Source organism: Piliocolobus tephrosceles, chromosome 20 (assembly GCF_002776525.5).
Source record: "Piliocolobus tephrosceles isolate RC106 chromosome 20, ASM277652v3, whole genome shotgun sequence".
Classification (NCBI taxonomy): domain Eukaryota; kingdom Metazoa; phylum Chordata; class Mammalia; order Primates; family Cercopithecidae; genus Piliocolobus; species Piliocolobus tephrosceles.
This window is the reverse complement of record NC_045453.1, coordinates 36,394,019-36,411,320: the sequence shown is the minus strand read 5'-3', so window position 1 is coordinate 36,411,320 and position 17,302 is coordinate 36,394,019. Positions and strand designations below refer to the sequence as shown.

The window sequence follows — 17,302 nt, the reverse complement described above, 5'->3', positions numbered from 1 at the left end:
TAAGAACTGCTAGGTTGTGTGGTAAGAATGTATTTAGTTTTGTAAGAGCTGCTAGGTTGTGTGCTAAGAATGTATTTAGTTACGTAAGAAACTACAGTGGAGGCACCACCTCACACTCCCACCAGCAATGAATGAGCGTTCCTGTTGCTCCACGTCCTCACCAGCATTTGTCATTGTCAGTGTTTTGGGTTTGGGACATTCTTTATTTTTATTTTTATTTTTTTCAAGATGGAGTCTCACTCTGTCACCCAGGCTGGAATGCAGTGGCAGCATTTTGGCTCACTGCAACCTCCGACGCCCGGGTTCAAGTGATTCTCCTGCCTCATCCTCCCGAGTAGCTGGGATTACAGGTGCGTGCCACCATGCCTGGCTAATTTTTGTATTTTTAGTAGAGATGGGGTTGCTCCATGTTGGCCAGACTGGTCTCGAACTTCTGACCTCAGGTGATCCCCCTGCCTCGGCCTCCCAAAGTGCTGGGATTACAGGTGTGAGCTACTACGCCTGGCCGAGAGCCAATCTTTCATCCCACCCCAGACTCCTGAGTGTGACTCTATTTCTGGACTCCCTGTTCTGCCCTGGACCTGCGCATCCACACCGGGTTCAGTGACTTTGCAGTGCGTTGTGTGTTTAGTAAGTCGTGCCAGCACCTGCTGTGACTCCTTTTTAGTAATCATCCTGCGTTGGGCATCAGGACACACCTGTAATCCTGGCACTCAAGGAGGCCAAGGTGGGTGGTTTGCTTGAGCCCGGGAGTTCAACAGCAGCCTGGGCAGCATTGAGAAACCCCATCTCTGAAAAACATAGAAAAAACTCCAAAATAGCTAACTGTGGTGGTGTGCACCTGTAGTCCCAACTACTCAGGAGGCTGAGGTGGGAAGACTGCTTGAGTCAGAAGTCAAGGCGGCAGTGAACTGTGATGGCATCACCGCACTCACGCCTGGGCGATGGACCAAGACCCGGTCTCAAAAACAAAAACAAAAACAAAACAAAACAAAAAACCAAGTCCTGCCCAGCGTTGCTTGGTGATGTAATAATGCTTTTCCAAATGAACGTGAAAGTCAGCGTATCCACCATGAGGTTGCAGGTTAATTTAGGAAGAACTCACATCTTTGTGTGATGTGCAGCCTCTCCATCCAGGAACACAGCGTTCCGCACAAGTTCTTGCAGCGTTCTGTGCACGCGGAGCCTGCTCAGCCCCTGGGGCTGCTGTCGTCGGCGGTCCCGCCCTCTCCGAGGAGCTCGAACGTGATTGGTCTGCGGAGAGGTTCCCTGGTGGTTGACGGCGTACCCAGCCGACCTCCCGAGGTAGCTGTGAGCCCCCAGCCCGGCCCTCCCCACGAGGTGCTGGCCTTGCATGGCAGCCTTGCTTCCTTGTTTCAGGGGCAGCATAACTGTCCGTTACCTACTGCTGCAGAACAGATCGCCCCAAAGCTCAGTGGCTTAAAACAACGTAGATGTTTATTTTATTTATTTATTTGTTTTGAGACGGAGTCTTGCTCTGTCACCCAGGCTGGAGTGCGGTGGCACAATCTCGGCTCACTGCAACCTCCACCTCCTGGGTTCAAGCAATTCTGCCTCAGCCTCCCGAGTAGCTGGGACTACAGGTGCCCGCCCCCACCCCTGGCTAATTGGATGTTTATTTTAAACAACATAGACATCTAACAGCTGGGCGTGTTCTAGGTGGGAGGGTTAGGCCTCAGGGTCTCCCTGAGATGGCAGTAAGGCTGGGGCTGGGACTCGAGCTTCAGGTGGGCTGGAGGCCTCAGCTCTTCCATGGGGCCTCCCCACAGGGCTGACCCAGAGCCAGTCCAGAGAGCAAAGCGCCAGGCGTGCTGACTCTGGGACCCGGCGGCCACTTGGCCATTCCTGCCATATCCTGGTTGGTGACAGAAGGGACTTGGGGTCGGAGCAGCACCAGGGCCACAGGCAGGTCCTGCCGGTCAGGGGACCCAGGCTTCCAGGTCAGCTGAGCCTGGATTTCTCCAAGGGCTGATGGTGGAGTCACCAGGCCCTTCTGCCGTCCAGGGCCGGGAAGGGTCTCACCCCTTCCGCCTGGCACACCACTGGGGCGTCTCTGGTGTGTGAAGGGGCTGGATGGGGCGTGGGGCCCTGGAGGGGTGCGGGAAAGGAGCCTCCACCCCCAGCCACCCCCGCCTCCGACGGCACTGGTCCTTTAGGGAGGGACGCCCTTCGCTCGCTGGCGCTTCCCCGAGGTTCCCTCGCAGTGGGGGCCGAGCTGTCGCTGGAGGCGGGGCAGGGCGGGGCGGGGCGGGGGGCGGTGAGGTAATTTCCGCGATCGGCGTCAGTGCCCGGGGCAGAATCGAAACTGAGAGCTCCTGGGCAGGCTCGGCAGGCAGGCGGCTCCAGGAGGGTGAGCGCAGGGCAGGCGGCTCCAGGAGGGTGAGCGCAGGCATCTCAGGGCGGAGGGGCGGGGGCACGGGGGCCCAGGGTCGGCTCCAGGAGGGTGAGCGCAGGGGTCCCAGGGCGGGGGGGCAGGGGCACGGGGGTCCAGGGGCAGCTCCAGGAGGGTGAGCACGGGGTCCCAGGGTGGCGGGGCCGGGAGGGCGAGTGCAGCCAGGGGTGCGGGGTCCCAGGAGCTGCAGACCCAGCCCAGGACAGTGCAGCCCGCCCGGGACCGGCGTGCTCCGCAGCAAGCCCCAGCCCTGTGGTCTGTGCACCCACTGGAGTGCAGGATTTTGGGGTCTCGGTTCCCGTCCTTTTTGGACGGCAGACTCGGATGTTTTCTCAGAGGGGTCCCCGGGGAGTGCCGGGTTCTCATACTCAAGTCTGCCTCCAGTCTGCTGCTTTTAAACTTCCTCTTCTTGTTGCATCTCAGCTGCAGTGGGGACCCGGGGACCCATCTCTTCCTGGCACCCTGAGCTCTGGTGAGCACTGCACCCTCCTCTCCCTGAGGCCCCTCCCCAGGTGCAGATGTGGGGACCTCTTTTTCTGGGTGCCAGTGGTCACTTAACAGAAAAGGAGGTTCTGTGTCCTTAGAAGAGTCAGGAACCTGAGGCCCTGGGGTGCACGGACCCTCGGCTGGGGCAGAGGGGTGCGACTTCCTGGGGGCGGCACTGTGCCAAGGGCTCTGCCCCCTCCAGGGCTCCACAAGCAGCCACCTTGGCTCCTTCTAGGCGGGGCCTGAGACCCTTCAGGAGGGAGGGTCTGGCTGTGTCCGGGTCAGTGAGCCCTGACTCCCTGACAGGACACAGCTGCTGCCAAGGCCTCGGCCTCAGCGTGGGCAGAGTCCCAGCTCCTTGCTTGGTGGAGGGGCCATGCTTCTCAGCTGGGCCTGGAGCAGATGTCTCCTGGCCTCAGTCTCAGTCTCACCCACTCCTTCTGTCGCAGGCTTCAAACCGTGGCCAGCAGTCCTAGTGGACCACGTGGACCCGTGAGCTCAGGAGCCTCAGACGCTGTCCCGGAGAGCCAAGCTGGTGTTCGAGGTGGCGCCTCCAGGGTCCAGCCTGCTGCCCAACAGCCCCGCGGCCACCAGGGGGCCATCCCTGGCCCGGCTGTGTGCCCTGGTGGACCTGTGTCTGGGCTGCTCCCGCTGTACCCAGCGGCTCAATGAAAGCACCTACATCCTCCGCAGGGTGGAGCATGACTGCTCCCACGAGATCCTGCTGGCCCGCTTCAAGCAGGCCACCAAAAGCAAGGTCTGGCGCATGGTGGGCTGCCGGCCCACCTTCCCAAGGCCCTTGTGCTACCAAGTCTGCCGCTATTATAGCCCTGGGCTCGGCTGCCGGCGCCACCGAAACCGGTGCACCTTTGCCCGCAGTCGCGAGGAGGCCCTGGTCTGGACCTTTGAGCGCCAGCACAACCTCCAGCGCCTGTGGCTGAAGGCGGAGGTGCAGGGCGGTGGGGCCCAGGGAGGGGCAGGCCGGGCGGCTGATGCCATCCTCACGGAGTTTGGCGGCCGCTTCGAGCTGCTCTGCTCCCTCTGCTTCAGGCGCTGCCCCCCACGTGTCTGTCGCGTGGACCCACAGGGGCAGTGCCCTGAGCATGGAGCCTGCCCCTCCCTCTTGGCCCATGTGAGCGCCGAGGGCCGCCGCAAGCAACAGTTTGTGATGGTGAGGCCACAGCCCCGGGCCGGCCAGCCTCCCGCCTACTGCAGGTTTGTGGGGCGCGGGCAGCCATGCTGGCGTGGGGAGTCCCGCTGCCAGTTCGCACATAGCGCCGTGGAGATGGCTGTGTGGGAGGCCGAGCAGCTGGGTGGTCTCCAGCGGGGGGACCTGCTCACACCCCCTGCCCCTGACGGCGACGGGCGCACGGTCCCCCTCGGCCAGCCCCCTGTGGCCCAGCTGTACTGCCCGGCCTGCTTGGTCACCTGCCACTCTCAGGAGGCTTTCGAGAACCACTGCGCATCCTCGGAACACGCACAGATGGTGGCCTTCGACCAGGCCGTGCCCTGGGAGCACCGTTCCCCACCCCCGGGACTCTCCAAGTTCGAGCTCTGCCCAAAGTAAGGATGCCCGGGGCCGGAGCTTGGGGTGGGGCATGAGCCGGCTGTACGCAGAGCCAGAGGCTCCCAGGTTCAGTGGACAGTGGCCTCCCTGCCACCTGCTGGGGGCTGAAACCACGGTGGCCTCTGAGGACCTGGATAAGGGAGGTTCATGTTTGGGAACTGCTTGAGCCAGGCCTTGTCCCGGGAGCACAGGAGTGGGTGGGAAGAATAAAGCCCCTGCTCCCTACAGAGGCCAGTATTGGGCTGAGGGGGTCCCGGCCTTTGAACTCAGCACGGTGTCTGTGCCTCTGCGTAGCCCTGCCGACCTCCCTGTCCCGCAGGCCTGGCCTCTGTGAGTATGGGGACGCCTGCACCAAGGCGCACTCAGCACGGGAGCTGCAGGAGTGGGTCCAGCGCAGGCGGGCTGTGGAGCTGCGGGGGCAGGCGGCCTGGCAGGATGGGCTGGTGCCCTACCAGGAGCGGCTGCTGGCCGAGTACCAGCGCAGCAGCAGTGAGGTCCTTGTGGTAAGTGGGCCCTGGGAGTGGGTGGGGTGGGGTCCAGGCCTCCTGCTGAAGGCTAGACTTCCACACAGCTGGCAGAGACTCTTGATGGAGTGCGCGTCACCTGCAACCAGCCCCTGATGTACCAGGCCCAGGAGAGGAAGACCCAGTACAGCTGGACGTTTGCCATCCACTCTGAGGTGAGCAGAGAGCAGCTCCGACTGGGCGGAGGGAGCCCTGGGGAAGTGGTGACCTCAGCCCGGGCAGACGTCGAGAGTCTGGGTCATGGAGCTAATACCAGGCGCCGCCACTTAGCGCCTGCATGACCTGCGGCACATTCCTTAGCCTCGCTGCCTCAGTCTCCTCACCTACAGCAGGGGGGCCGGGAGAGTCCTGCCCTGGTAAGGTTACTCTATAGAGTAGACGGGTTAAAACAAGGATTTGGCCAAGTGCTGAGGCTTACACCTGTAATCCCAGTACTTTGGGAGGCCAAGGCAGGTGGATCACTTGAGGTCGGGAGTTCGAGACCAGCCTGGCCAATATGGCGAAACTCCGTCTCTACTAAAAATCCAAAAAAAAAAAAAAGAAAAAAGAAAAAAAAATTAGCCAGGCATGGTGGTGGGTTCCTATAATCCCATCTACTCAGGAGACTGAGGCAGGAGAATCACTTGAACCCGGGAGGCGGAGGTTGTAGTGAGTTGAGATCACACCTTTGCACTCCAGCCTGGCGACAAGAGTGAAACTCCGTCTCAAAAACAGAGACAAAAACAAGGATTCACCGGGGTCTGGCACCTGGAGAGTGGGCGGTGAGGCCTCAAGCTGCCCACATTGCCCCACGGAACATCCACAGGGGCCCCGGGAAGGTTCAGCGACCCCTGTTTAGCACAGGAGGAAACTGAGGTTGACAGAGGCTGGGTGACCTGCTTGCGTTCCATCCAGGAAGTGGCAGGGCCGGGACCTGAACCTTGCACTTGGGCTACACTGGCCAGGCTGCATCTCAGGAGGGTCAGGGGGAGTCCTGGGCCCCCCTCACCGTCCGGCCTCCTCTCCAGGAGCACCTGCTACATGTGGCCCTGCTGAAGCAGGAGCCCGGAGCCAACTTCTCCCTGGTAGCTCCCGGCCTCCCGCCGGGCCGGCTCTACGCACGGGGTGAGCGCTTCCGTTTGCCCAGCTCCGCCGCCGACTTCCAGGTGGGAGTGAGTGTGCAGGCCGCCTCCTTTGGCACCTTTGAGCAATGGGTGGTCTTTGACTTTGGCCGCCGGCCGGTGCTGCTGCGGAAGCTGGGGCTGCAACTGGGCCAGGGGCGTCGCCCAGAACCCTGCAGGAGTCTGGCGCTCGGCCACCCTGAGGAGATGGAGCGCTGGCACACTGGCAACCGCCACGTGGTGCCTGCCGTGGAGCGGACGGCCGAGCAGACAGCCCTGATGGCCAAGTACAAAGACCCTGCCCTGGCCCTAGAGTTCAACCGCAGCGGCCTGGCCTCGGGCCCCATCTCACCAACCAACTATCGGCAAAGGATGCACCAGTTTCTCTATGAGGAGGAGACGGCTCAGCAGCAGCTGGTGGCCAAGTGAGCTGGGGGGCAACGGGAGCGGCTGAGGGTAGCGGGAGAAGCTGGGGCAATGGGAGCGGCTGGGGCAACGGGAGCGGCTGAGGGTAGCGGGAGCAGCTGGGGCAACGGGAGTGGCTGGGGCAACGGGAGCGGCTGAGGGTAGCGGGAGCAGCTGAGGTAGCAGGAGCAGCTGGGGCAACAGGAGCGGCTGGGGCAACGGGAGCAGATGGGGGCGTGGACTTGGCAGTGGGGCTGGCAGCTGTGGCCCCATGACCCGACCCAGGCCATCCTGCCAGGCTGACCCTGCGGGGCCAGGTGTTCCTGAAGACGGCATTGCAGACGCCAGCGCTGAACATGCTCTTCGCGCCTCTGGGAGCACTGTACGCAGAGGTCCCCGTCCCCCCCTCCCTGATGCCAGACACAGACCAGGGCTTCCTGCTGGGCCGGGCGGTCAGCACAGCCCTGGTGGCCCCTGTCCCCGCACCCAACAATGCAGTGTTCGAGGTACGGCTGGAGAAACGGGCCAGCTCGGAGCAGGCGCTGTGGCTGCTGCTTCCCGCCCGCTGCTGCTTGGCCCTGGGGCTGCAGCCCGAGGCCCGCCTGGTCCTGGAGGTGCAGTTCCAGATTGACCCAATGACCTTCCGCCTCTGGCACCAGGCAGTGGACACGCTGCCTGAGGAGCAGCTGGTGGTGCCTGACCTGCCCGCCTGCGCCCTGCCCAGACCTTGGTCTGTCCCCCCCTTGCGGCATGGCAACCGCAAGCAGGAGCTGGCCGTGGCGCTCATCGCGGGCTGGGGCCCTGGGGATGGGAGGCGTGTCCCCCCACTGCTCATCTATGGCCCGTTTGGCACCGGCAAGACCCACACGCTGGCCATGGCCTCCCTGGAGGTCATCCGGAGGCCTCAAGCCAAGGTGCTCATCTGCACACACACCAACAGGTAAGCCCGAGCCTGGCCTGCCCCTCACCTGACGCCCGGCCCAGGCCGACACCGGGCAGGCAGGCAGCCCCTAGGCATGCTGCAGTCCTCTGATTCTGCAGGGACCCTCCCTGTAGCCGGCCAGCCCTGGACTTTGGCTTTATCAGACCCAGCTCAGGGCACCCAGGGTGGCCAAGTCTGCTGTCAGGTGAGGAGCTGGGTGCCTCTGCCGGGGCCCTGGCCCAAAGAGAGAGTCACGGGGAAGGCTGCAGCATAGTCCACCCAGCAGTTCCTGGAGATGAACCTTGTTGTTGGTTTTTATAGAAACACAGATTTTTGTCCTAACCACAAAGTTCCCCTTTGGTTTATGTGGTTTCCTCGGGTCCCTGCCACCAGCAGCTGCCCAGACTGGGGCCTTCCCATCCCTGCACAGTGGGGAGTGGGAGGAAGAGCCTGGGACAGTGGGGCCATACGTCCCGGGCTGATTTCTGGATTAGGGGCTCTGGGGGCCTGGGAGGCAGGTGTCTGCGGTGTCAGAGGGGCTGCTGGGCTCGCCCAGGTGTTACCCAAAGCCCTCCGTGGCCTCTTGCCCCTCGGACTCCTGAGAGTGGGGACACCAGCATTTGCTGCTCACCTCTGACAGCCAGACAAGGGCTGTGCGCGGGGGCAGCTCGGCTGGGCACACAGTAGGTGCTTTGGCGGACAGCACTGAGGCCCCCAGCAAGAAACCCACGAACTCCTCCCCTCACACAGCGCTGCCGACATCTATATCCGCGAGTATTTCCACAGCCACGTCAGCGGCGGCCACCCCGAGGCCACTCCTCTCCGTGTGATGTACACGGACCGGCCACCGAGCCAGACGGACCCGGTCACGCTGCAGTACTGTTGCCTGACCAACGACCACCGGGCTTTCCGCCCGCCCACGTGGGCAGAGCTGGCAAGGCACCGGGTGGTGGTCACCACCACCTCCCAGGCCCGCGAGCTCAGGGTGCCAGTCGGCTTCTTCTCCCACATTCTCATCGACGAGGCGGCCCAGATGCTGGAGTGTGAGGCCCTCACCCCGCTGGCCTACGCCTCGCACAGCACCCGCCTCGTGCTGGCAGGCGACCACATGCAGGTCACGCCCCGGCTCTTCAGTGTTGCCAGGGCCCGGGCGGCCGAGCACACGCTGCTGCACCGCCTCTTCCTGTACTACCAGCAGGAGACGCACGAGGTGGCACGGCAGAGCCGCCTGGTCTTCCATGAGAACTACCGCTGCACGGAAGCCATCGTCAGCTTCGTCTCCCGGCACTTCTATGTGGCCAAGGGCAACCCCATCCACGCCAGGGGCAAGGTTCCGCCCCACCCCCGGCACTACCCACTCATGTTCTGCCACGTGGCGGGCAGCCCAGACCGGGACATATCCATGACGTCCTGGCTGAATCTGGCTGAGATTGCCCAGGCCGTCGAGAAGGTTCAGGAGGTCTACAACACCTGGCCCAGCTGCTGGGGTGGCCGGGAGCAGAGGCACATCTGCGTTGTGTCCCACGGTGCTCAGGTGAGCCTGGCCAGCCCCCGACTGCACCCCTGCTGCGGGAGGGGGAGGCTTGCCGGCTGATGGACGAGCCCTCTGCCTCAGTGACACCATCTGTAAGAGGGGCTGCAGTATTTGCCTCCCAGGGCTGATGTTGGGCTCGGCCCCTGAGGTGTCTGGAGCTTGGTGGGGGTGCCGTTTCCTGGTCGGGAGTGGCAGAGTCCTCACTGCATCCCGCGCTCATCCCCGGTCCTGCTGCATCTTCAGGTCAGTGCGCTGAGGCAGGAGCTGAGGAGGCGGGACCTAGGCCAGGTGTCTGTGGGCAGTTTTGAGATCCTGCCAGGTGGGTGACCAGCGGGGCCAAGTGCTGCCTGCTGCCCCAGGATGCCCCGGGTGGCTTGGCCCACTCCTCAGCCTGGCATCGGCGGGGGTGGGGTTGGTCCCACCGTCCGGTGTGCCCAGCCTGACCGCATGCCCTCTGCAGGGCGGCAGTTCCGGGTGGTGGTGCTCAGCACGGTGCACACCTGCCAGAGCCTGCTCAGCCCCGGGGCACCAGCCCCCGAGTTCTTCACTGACGCCCGCGTGCTCAACACCGTGCTGACCCGCGCCCAGTCCCAGCTGGTGGTGGTGGGGGACGCCGTGGCCCTCTGCTCCTTCGGGGCCTGTGGCAAGCTCTGGGAGAGTTTCATCCGCGAGTGTGCGGAACGGCACAGCGTCTGCCCCGAGGGCCTGTCCATGGAGCAGGTCGAGCAGGGCGTGGCGCGGAGACGGCGCTGGCCCCCCCAGGGCACACGAGCTGGGGCATCGGGGAACTGGGAGGCTGCCCCGGAGCCAGTAGGGGACCCGGCCGAGGAACCGGCGACTGTGGTGACGGCCACAGTGAAGGCAGAGCCGGGAGATGAGGCTCTGAGCCCAGCCTCCGGTGACATCACGGCAACCACAGCGCAGACGGAGGCTGCGGCAGCGCCAGCAGGAGACGCAGTGAAGGAGGACGCGGCGCCCGGGGCCTGCACGGCGGGCGCGGCCGCTGCGGCGGGCGTGGAGGCCACCGAGCCTGCGGACGCAGAGGCTGACTTCTGGCCGTGGGACGGGGAGCTCAACGCTGACGACGCCATCCTGCGGGAGCTTCTGGATGAAAGCCGGAAGGTGATGGTGACCGTCGGGGAGGACGGGCTGCTGGACACCGTCGCCAGGCCAGAGTCCCCGCGGCAGGCCCGGCTGTACGAGAACCTGCCCCCGGCTGCACTGCGGAAGCTGCTGCGTGCGGAGCCGGAGCGCTACCGTCACTGCACCTTCGTGCAGGAGACCTTTGAGCGCGCGTCCGCCATCCCGCTGGACGACGCCCCCTCGGGCCCCATCCAGGTCAGGGGCCGCCTGGACTGTGGCATGGCCTTCACCGGGGATGAGGTGCTGGTGCAGCTCCTTTCGGGAGACAGGGCCCCCGAGGGGCGGCTTCGGGGCCGCGTGCTGGGCGTGCTGAAGAGGAGGAGGCACGAGCTGGCGTTTGTGTGCCGCATGGACAGGTGGGACCCGCGCATCATGGTCCCCATCAATGGCTCCGTGACCAAGATCTTCGTGGCAGAGCTGAAGGACCCATCGCAGGTCCCGGTCTACGGCCTCCGGAAGGGCCGGCTGCAGCGTGTGGGGCTGGAGAGGCTCACGGCGGAGGCCCGGCACAGCCGGCTCTTCTGGGTCCACATTGTCCTGTGGCGGCAGGGCTTCTATTACCCACTGGGCATCGTCCGGGAGGTGCTGCCTGAGGCCAGCACCTGGGAGCAGGGCCTCCGCATCCTTGGCCTGGAGTACAGCTTGAGGGTGCCCCCGTCGGACCTGGCTGCCATCACCAAGGCACTGCAGAAATACCAAACAGAGCTTGGCCGCGTTGCCGGCCGCCGAGAGGACTGCCGCGCCTTCCTGACCTTCACTGTGGACCCCCAGGGCGCCTGCAACCTCGATGATGCCCTCAGTGTCCGAGACCTGGGTCCCCAGTGCGAGGTGGCTGTGCACATCACTGATGTTGCCAGCTTCGTGCCCAGGGACGGGGCGCTGGACGTGGAGGCTCGAAGGCAGGGCGCTGCGTTCTATGCCCCTGGCAGGGAACCAGTGCCCATGCTGCCTGCCAGCCTCTGCCAGGACATCCTCAGCCTCCTGCCGGGCCAGGACCGCCTGGCCATCTCCCTGTTCCTCACCATGGAGAAAGCCAGTGGCCAGCTGAAGAGCCTGCACTTTGCACCCTCCGTGGTCCGCTCTGACCGCCAGCTGTCCTACGAGGAGGCAGAGCGGGTGATCAGGGAGCACCCAGGTGCCGGCCGTGAGCTGCCAGCCCGCCTGGACTCTGTGGACGCCTGCGTCGTGGCCGCATGCTACTTCTCTCGGCTGCTGCGCCGGCACCGCCTGCAGTCCGACTGCTTCTATGAGCAGCCTGATGAGGACAGCACCCTGGGCTTCCGCGCGGCCCACATCATGGTGAAGGAGTACATGATTCAGTTTAACAGGCTCGTGGCAGAGTTCCTGGTGGGCAGCGAGCGCACACGGACGGTCACGCCTCTGCGGTGGCAGCCAGCACCCCACAGCCAGCAGCTCAAGGCCCTGTGTGAGAAGCATGGGGAGTGGGTGCCCCTGTCACTGCACCTCGGCCACCACCTGCGTGGCGGCGGGGGCAGCGCCCCCAACACGCAGCTGCACCTCCTGGCCTCCCTCTGGAAGCAGGTCCAGTTTGCCGCCCGCACTCAGGACTACGAGCAGATGGTGGACTTAGTCACCACGGACGACATGCACCCATTCCTGGCTCCTGCAAGCCGCGACCTCCGCAAGGCCTTGGAGCGCTCGGCGTTCGGCCGCTGCACCTGGGGCCACCAGCAGCAGGGTGGCCACTACTCGCTGCAGGTGGAATGGTACACATGGGCCACCTCACCCATCCGCAGGTACCTGGACGTGGTGTTGCAGCGGCAGATCCTGCTGGCGCTGGGCCATGGGGGCTCCGCCTACTCTGCCAGGGACATTGATGGGCTCTGCCAGGGCTTCAGCCTCCAGCACGCACTTGCCCAGAGCTATCAGCGGCGGGCGCACAGCCTGCACCTGGCCGTGCAGCTCAAGGCCCAGCCTCTGGACAAGCTGGGCTTCGTGGTGGATGTGGAGGCAGGCTCCCGCTGCTTCCGGCTGCAATTCCCCAGCAACCGGGAGACGCTGCCCGACCCCTGCCCTGTCCCCTACAGCTCCCTCCAGCTGGCCGAGCACCCCCATGCCCTGGCAGGCCGGCCGGGCCTGCAGCTCCTGTGGCGGCGCCGTGTCTACTCAGTGCAGGGATCCAGCCCGCCCTTGCCACTGCCTGGCACTGTGCTGGACCCACACACCTGTGGTGTGCAGACGGCTCTATGGAAGCAGCTGCTGGCGCTGGTGGAGCTGCAGCGCTGGCCAGAGGCGGCTGCTCTCATCCAGGAGAAGGGTGGGGCGTCCCCACGGCGGGGGCTGGTGCAGGTGCAGCGGAGCCGCTGTGGCCATTTCCTGGAGGTGGCCCGGGAGCTGGGCAGTGGGGACACCCTGCAGGTGCAGCTTGGCGCCAGCCTGCAGCACGGCTTCCTGGTACCAAGCCCTCAGCTCTGGACCGTGGCACCCGGCTTTAGTCTCTGCCTGGAGCACGTGGAGCGGCCCGGAGACTGCTTCTTGGGCCATGTGTACCAGGCCCCGCGGGACCGCTATCGCGACGTGGATGAGTACGCCTGCGTGTGGGAGCCATTCTGCGCTCTGGAGTCGGCCACTGGTGCGGTTGCCGAGAATGACTCTGTCACACTTCAGCACCTGAGTGTTTCCTGGGATGTGTCACGGATGCCACAGGGGCAGCTGCAGGGCGCCTTCCGCCTGGAGGCTGCCTTCCTCGAGGAGAACTGTGTTGACATGAACCTCAGCTGCTGCTACCTCTGCATCCGGCTCGAGGGGCTGCCGGCTCCCACGGCCAGCCCTCGCTCCGGGCCCAGCAGCCTCGGCCCTGGCCTGAGTGTCGACCCTGGCACCTACACCTGGGTGGCCCACGGGCAGACGGAGGACTGGGACCAGGAGCGCCGGGCAGACCGGCAGGAGGCTCCCAGACAGGTGCACCTCTTCATCCACCACATGGGCATGGAGAAGGTTCCGGAAGAGGTGCTGAGGCCGGGCACCCTGTTCACCGTTGAGCTGCTGCCTAAGCAGCTTCCTGACCTGTGAGTGGCTTCCACCAACGGAGGCTGGGCTGGGGGACCACCCCTGGCTCCTCACTTCGGGGAGGGGGTACCTCGTGGGGCAGCAGTCCCTTTCCTGGGAGTCCTGTTGGTTTTCCAGCGTCTGCCTTCACCCCCAGCCGCAAGGAGGAAGCCGTGCGTGGGCTAGAGGAGGCGTCCCCGCTGGTCACCAGCATCGCCCTGGGCCAGCCTGTCCCGCAGCCCCTCTGCAGAGGTAGGTCTGCCCCACCCCTCCAGCTTCCCCTCTGACCCCCAACCGCACCCTGCATGAGTGCTCAGGGAGGCCGCCCGGCTCTCAGTGATCCCCAGCAGGTTCCTGAAGCGGCAGACCTATGACATCCCCGGAGGCCGCCACAAGCTGAACCCTAGCCAGAACAGGGCAGTCAGGGAGGCTCTGGAGAAGCCTCTCACAGTCATCCAGGGCCCGCCAGGTAGGGCCCGCGCACGGGGAGCTGCGGGCTGCCTTGGGCTGCCTTGGGCCACAGGGACCCCGGGGGTGGGCGACAATCTCCTGTTCTCCGGCTGCAGGTACAGGGAAGACGATCGTGGGCCTCCACATCATATTCTGGTTTCATAAATCAAACCAGGAGCAGGTGCAGCCCGGAGGCTCCCCCGATGGGGAGACGCAGCTAGGAGGTCCCTGCATCTTGTACTGCGGCCCCTCCAACAAGTCGGTGGATGTCCTGGCAGGTGTGCCGGGGTCGGCGGTGGGGGTCTTTGGGGTGCTGGTACGTGGGGCTAGACTCACGTCCCCCTACTGCCCTCAGAACTGCTCCTGAGAAGGATGGAGCTGAAGCCTCTCCGGGTGTACAGCGAGCAGGCCGAGGCCAGCGAGTTCCCAGTGCCACGCCTGGGCAGCAGGAAGCTGCTCAGGAGGAACCCCCGGGAGGGGAGGCCGAACCAGAGCCTCAGGTGTGCCCACTGTCTTTGGGGCTTGGGCCGGGTGGGGCCGAGCTGTCCAGCCAGCCCTGTGTAGGTGGGTCTCACTGAACTCTGCCCCGGGATGGCCCTGCGTGGACGGGGCTCACTGTGTTCTGCCCACCAGGACCATCACCCTGCACCATCGGATCCGGCAGGCCCCCAACCCGTACTCATCGGAAATCAAGGCCTTTGACACCCGGCTGCAGAGCGGGGAGCTTTTCTCCAGGGAGGACCTGGTCTTGTAAGTGGCAGGGGCTGGGGGGTGGAGCTACCTGCAGCATGGGGGCCCTGGGGTGACAGGCAGTGTCCCTGTCAGGTACAAGAAGGTCTTGTGGGAGGCTCGGAAGTTCGAGCTGGACCGGCACGAGGTCATCCTCTGCACCTGCTCCTGTGCAGCCTCCGCTAGCCTCAAAACCCTGGATGTGAGGCAGATCCTTGTTGATGAGGCAGGCATGGCCACGGAACCTGAAACCCTCATCCCCCTCGTGCGGTTCCCACAGGCCGAGAAGGTTGGTGGGGCGGGGTGTGTGGGTAGCACGGGCAGGCATCCCTGGCACAGTCTCACACCTGAGGCACCCTGTGTGTGCAGACGTGGGCGTCGTGTGGGGCTGGGGTCCCTCTGGGTCTAGCGGTGTCAGGGCCAGGCCTGTCTATTCCTCCAGGTGGTTCTTCTCGGAGACCACAAGCAGCTGCGGCCCGTGGTCAAGAATGAGTGGCTGCAAAACCTGGGTCTGGACCGGTCTCTGTTCGAGCGGTACCACGAGGATGCACACATGCTGGATACCCAGTACCGCATGGTGAGCCCGCCCCGCTCAGCCCCCAGCCACCTGCAGCCCCTGGGGGGCCACAGCCCCGTGAGCCCGCCCCGCTCAGCCCCCAGCCCACCTGCAGCCCCTGGGGGGGCCACAGCCCCATGTGGCAGCTCTGGCACCTCTGACCAGTGCACATCCTTGCCTGCAGCACGAGGGCATCTGTGCCTTCCCCTCAGTGGCATTCTACAAGAGCAGGCTGAAGACGTGGCAGGGCCTGAAGAGGTCGCCCAGTGTCCTGGGCCACGCTGGCAAGGAGAGCTGCCCTGTCATCTTTGGCCACGTGCAGGGCCACGAGCGGAGCCTGCTGGTGTCCACGGACGAAGGGAATGAGAACTCCAAGGCCAACCTGGAGGAGGTGGCTGAGGTGGTGAGTGTCTGGTGCCTGGGAGTCAGGGAGGGCTTCCTGGAGGAGGGCAGGAGAGGCACCAGGGTCCGCTCCACCTGCCCCCTCGGCCCCTCAGGTCCGTATCACCAAGCAGCTGACCCTGGGGAGGACCATAGAGCCCCAGGACGTCGCCGTCCTCACACCCTACAACGCGCAGGCCTCTGAGATCAGCAAGGCCCTTCGACGAGAGGGCATCGCCGGGGTGGCTGTGTCCTCCATCACCAAGAGCCAGGGTGAGGCTGGGGGCTCATGGGTGGGGCCAGGAGGGTGGGCGCAGTGGCCGCAGGGCCTCACCTTCCATCCCACAGGGAGCGAGTGGCGCTATGTGCTGGTGAGCACCGTCCGCACCTGTGCCAAGAGTGACCTGGACCAGCGGCCCACTAAGAGCTGGCTCAAGAAGTTTCTGGGCTTCGTTGTGGACCCCAACCAAGTGAACGTGGCTGTCACGCGGGCCCAGGAGGGGCTCTGCCTGATCGGTGAGGGCAGGGCTGGGTTATTCCTGGTGGGAACACAGGTGGGGCCAGGGCTGGGCTGGGGAGCCGCCCGACTCCGCCTGACTCCTGCCTGACTCTGCCTCCTCCCACCTGACCCTGACTCCACCTGACCATGACCCCCCCACCTGACCCTGACCCCTCCCACCAGACCCTGACTGACTCCTGCCTGACTCCCACCCTCATAGGGGACCACCTTCTCCTGCGCTGCTGCCCCCTCTGGCGGAGCCTCCTGGACTTCTGTGAGGCTCAGCAGAGCCTCGTGCCTGCTGGCCAGGTGCGCGTCTGCAGGAGGCCAACTATGCCTTCCTGAAGAGCCCTCCCCACCCGCAAGCTGCCAGGACTGGGAGGGCAAGTCCGGGGCTCCCCAACCTCCCCACCGCCCTCCACCATCAGCCTGCCTGGGCCAGCCTGCCTCCTGGCCTCAGGGTCTCCCTGGGGCGGGAAGTGGGCAGACTTGGAGGAGGAGGAACGGCAAGGGCCGGTCCCCACACCCCTGCTTCTCCTGGGCATCTGGGGACAGGGACACCTCTCAGGGTGGCCAAAAGGGGCTTCTTTGGGACCAGCGCACGGAAATTCTGCTGTCCCTGGGAAGTCTCAGAACTAGGAAGGAAACCCTATGGAGGCTGCCCTTTGACCTTTGGATGCCACCTGGGATCACTCTGGATGGTGTCTGTGGAGTTCAGGTTTATTCTGTATTTAAATGAACTCAAAGCCAGCATCCTGCCGGGCGTGGTGGCTCACGCCCATAATCCAGCACTTTGGGAAGCCAAGGCAGGGGGATAACCTGAGGTCATGAGTTCGAGACCAGCCTGGCCAACATGGTGAAACCCTGTCTCCACTAAAAATACAAAATTAGCCGGGCGTGGTGGCACATGCCTGTAATCCCAGCTACTTGGGAGGCTGAGGCATGAGAATCGCTTGAATCCAGGAGGCAGAGGTTGCAGCGAGCTCTGATCGTACCACTGCACTCCAGCCTGGGTGACAGAGTGAGACCCTGTCTCAAAAAAAAAAAAACCAGCATCTGTTACTGGAACAGAGACAGCCTAAGCTCAGGACAAGGAGGCCTCCCTGGCAGAGGGGGCCTTTTTCCCACCACCACCACCTGTGTCCTTCAGGGGCTGCTGGAGGGCAGCCCAAAGCCAGGGGCCCACCCCGCCCCACCCTGCCCTCTGAAATGTGAAAAGCCTGCAGTCTTCCCATGGGCTGCGCGGTGGGCTCCGGGCTGGGGGTGCTGGGGCGATGCTTCCACCCTGGACTCCGCGTCTCGGGACAGCCTGCTCAGCTGCATCTGTTTCTCCAGCGCTGCCGCCTCAGGGCAGCTCCGCCGCCTGCTGCCTCCAGTCCTGAGGGAGGGGCTTGCCCCACTTTCTACATTCCAATTTTTATATCTTTGAATTATGTGATTAGATACTAATTTAATGATAAAACCACTCTGAAAGCTCTTCTCACTCCTGGGTGTTTTGAGGTCAGCTGGGGGGCAAAAGTAGATGGCTACTGTGCTGGGGACGCGGCCGTGGAGGCCGTCGAGGGCCCACTGCAGAGCGCTGGG

General features: G+C 64.4%; 1 protein-coding gene across 7 annotated transcripts; it reads left to right on the top strand.

Annotated features, from left to right (window-relative positions):
• The first annotated feature begins 2,257 nt into the window (after positions 1-2,257).
• Positions 2,258-17,201, top strand: HELZ2 (helicase with zinc finger 2). 7 transcript variants are annotated; one of them, XM_023183279.1, is made up of 21 exons: positions 2,322-2,371; positions 2,837-2,885; positions 3,349-4,462; positions 4,786-4,969; positions 5,038-5,145; positions 5,998-6,515; positions 6,794-7,435; positions 8,168-8,951; positions 9,195-9,270; positions 9,412-13,123; positions 13,261-13,355; positions 13,441-13,572; positions 13,670-13,831; positions 13,909-14,053; positions 14,187-14,303; positions 14,379-14,571; positions 14,725-14,859; positions 15,023-15,241; positions 15,336-15,492; positions 15,568-15,735; positions 15,939-17,201. In XM_023183279.1, exons 3-21 carry the CDS (start codon positions 3,666-3,668, stop codon positions 16,061-16,063), a joined length of 8,469 nt encoding a protein of 2,822 aa, XP_023039047.1. In that variant the 5' UTR covers positions 2,322-2,371; positions 2,837-2,885; positions 3,349-3,665; the 3' UTR covers positions 16,064-17,201. The 7 variants fall into 7 exon arrangements, 5 of the variants coding, with proteins under 5 accessions (XP_023039046.1, XP_023039044.1, XP_023039049.1 ...); XM_023183277.1 differs by having other exon boundaries at positions 2,324-2,400; XM_023183278.1 differs by lacking the exon at positions 2,837-2,885 and having other exon boundaries at positions 2,258-2,371.
• Positions 17,202-17,302: the final 101 nt, after the last annotated feature.

Coding starts and splice junctions, on each gene's coding strand:
- HELZ2 (XM_023183278.1), top strand. CDS start 3,666: ATGGTGGGCTGCCGGCCCACCTTCCCAAGGCCCTTGTGCTACCAAGTC. Junction 14,054..14,186: donor AGGCCGAACCAGAGCCTCAG/GTGTGCCCACTG, acceptor TCTGCCCACCAG/GACCATCACCCTGCACCATC. Junction 15,493..15,567: donor CTCCATCACCAAGAGCCAGG/GTGAGGCTGGGG, acceptor TCCATCCCACAG/GGAGCGAGTGGCGCTATGTG.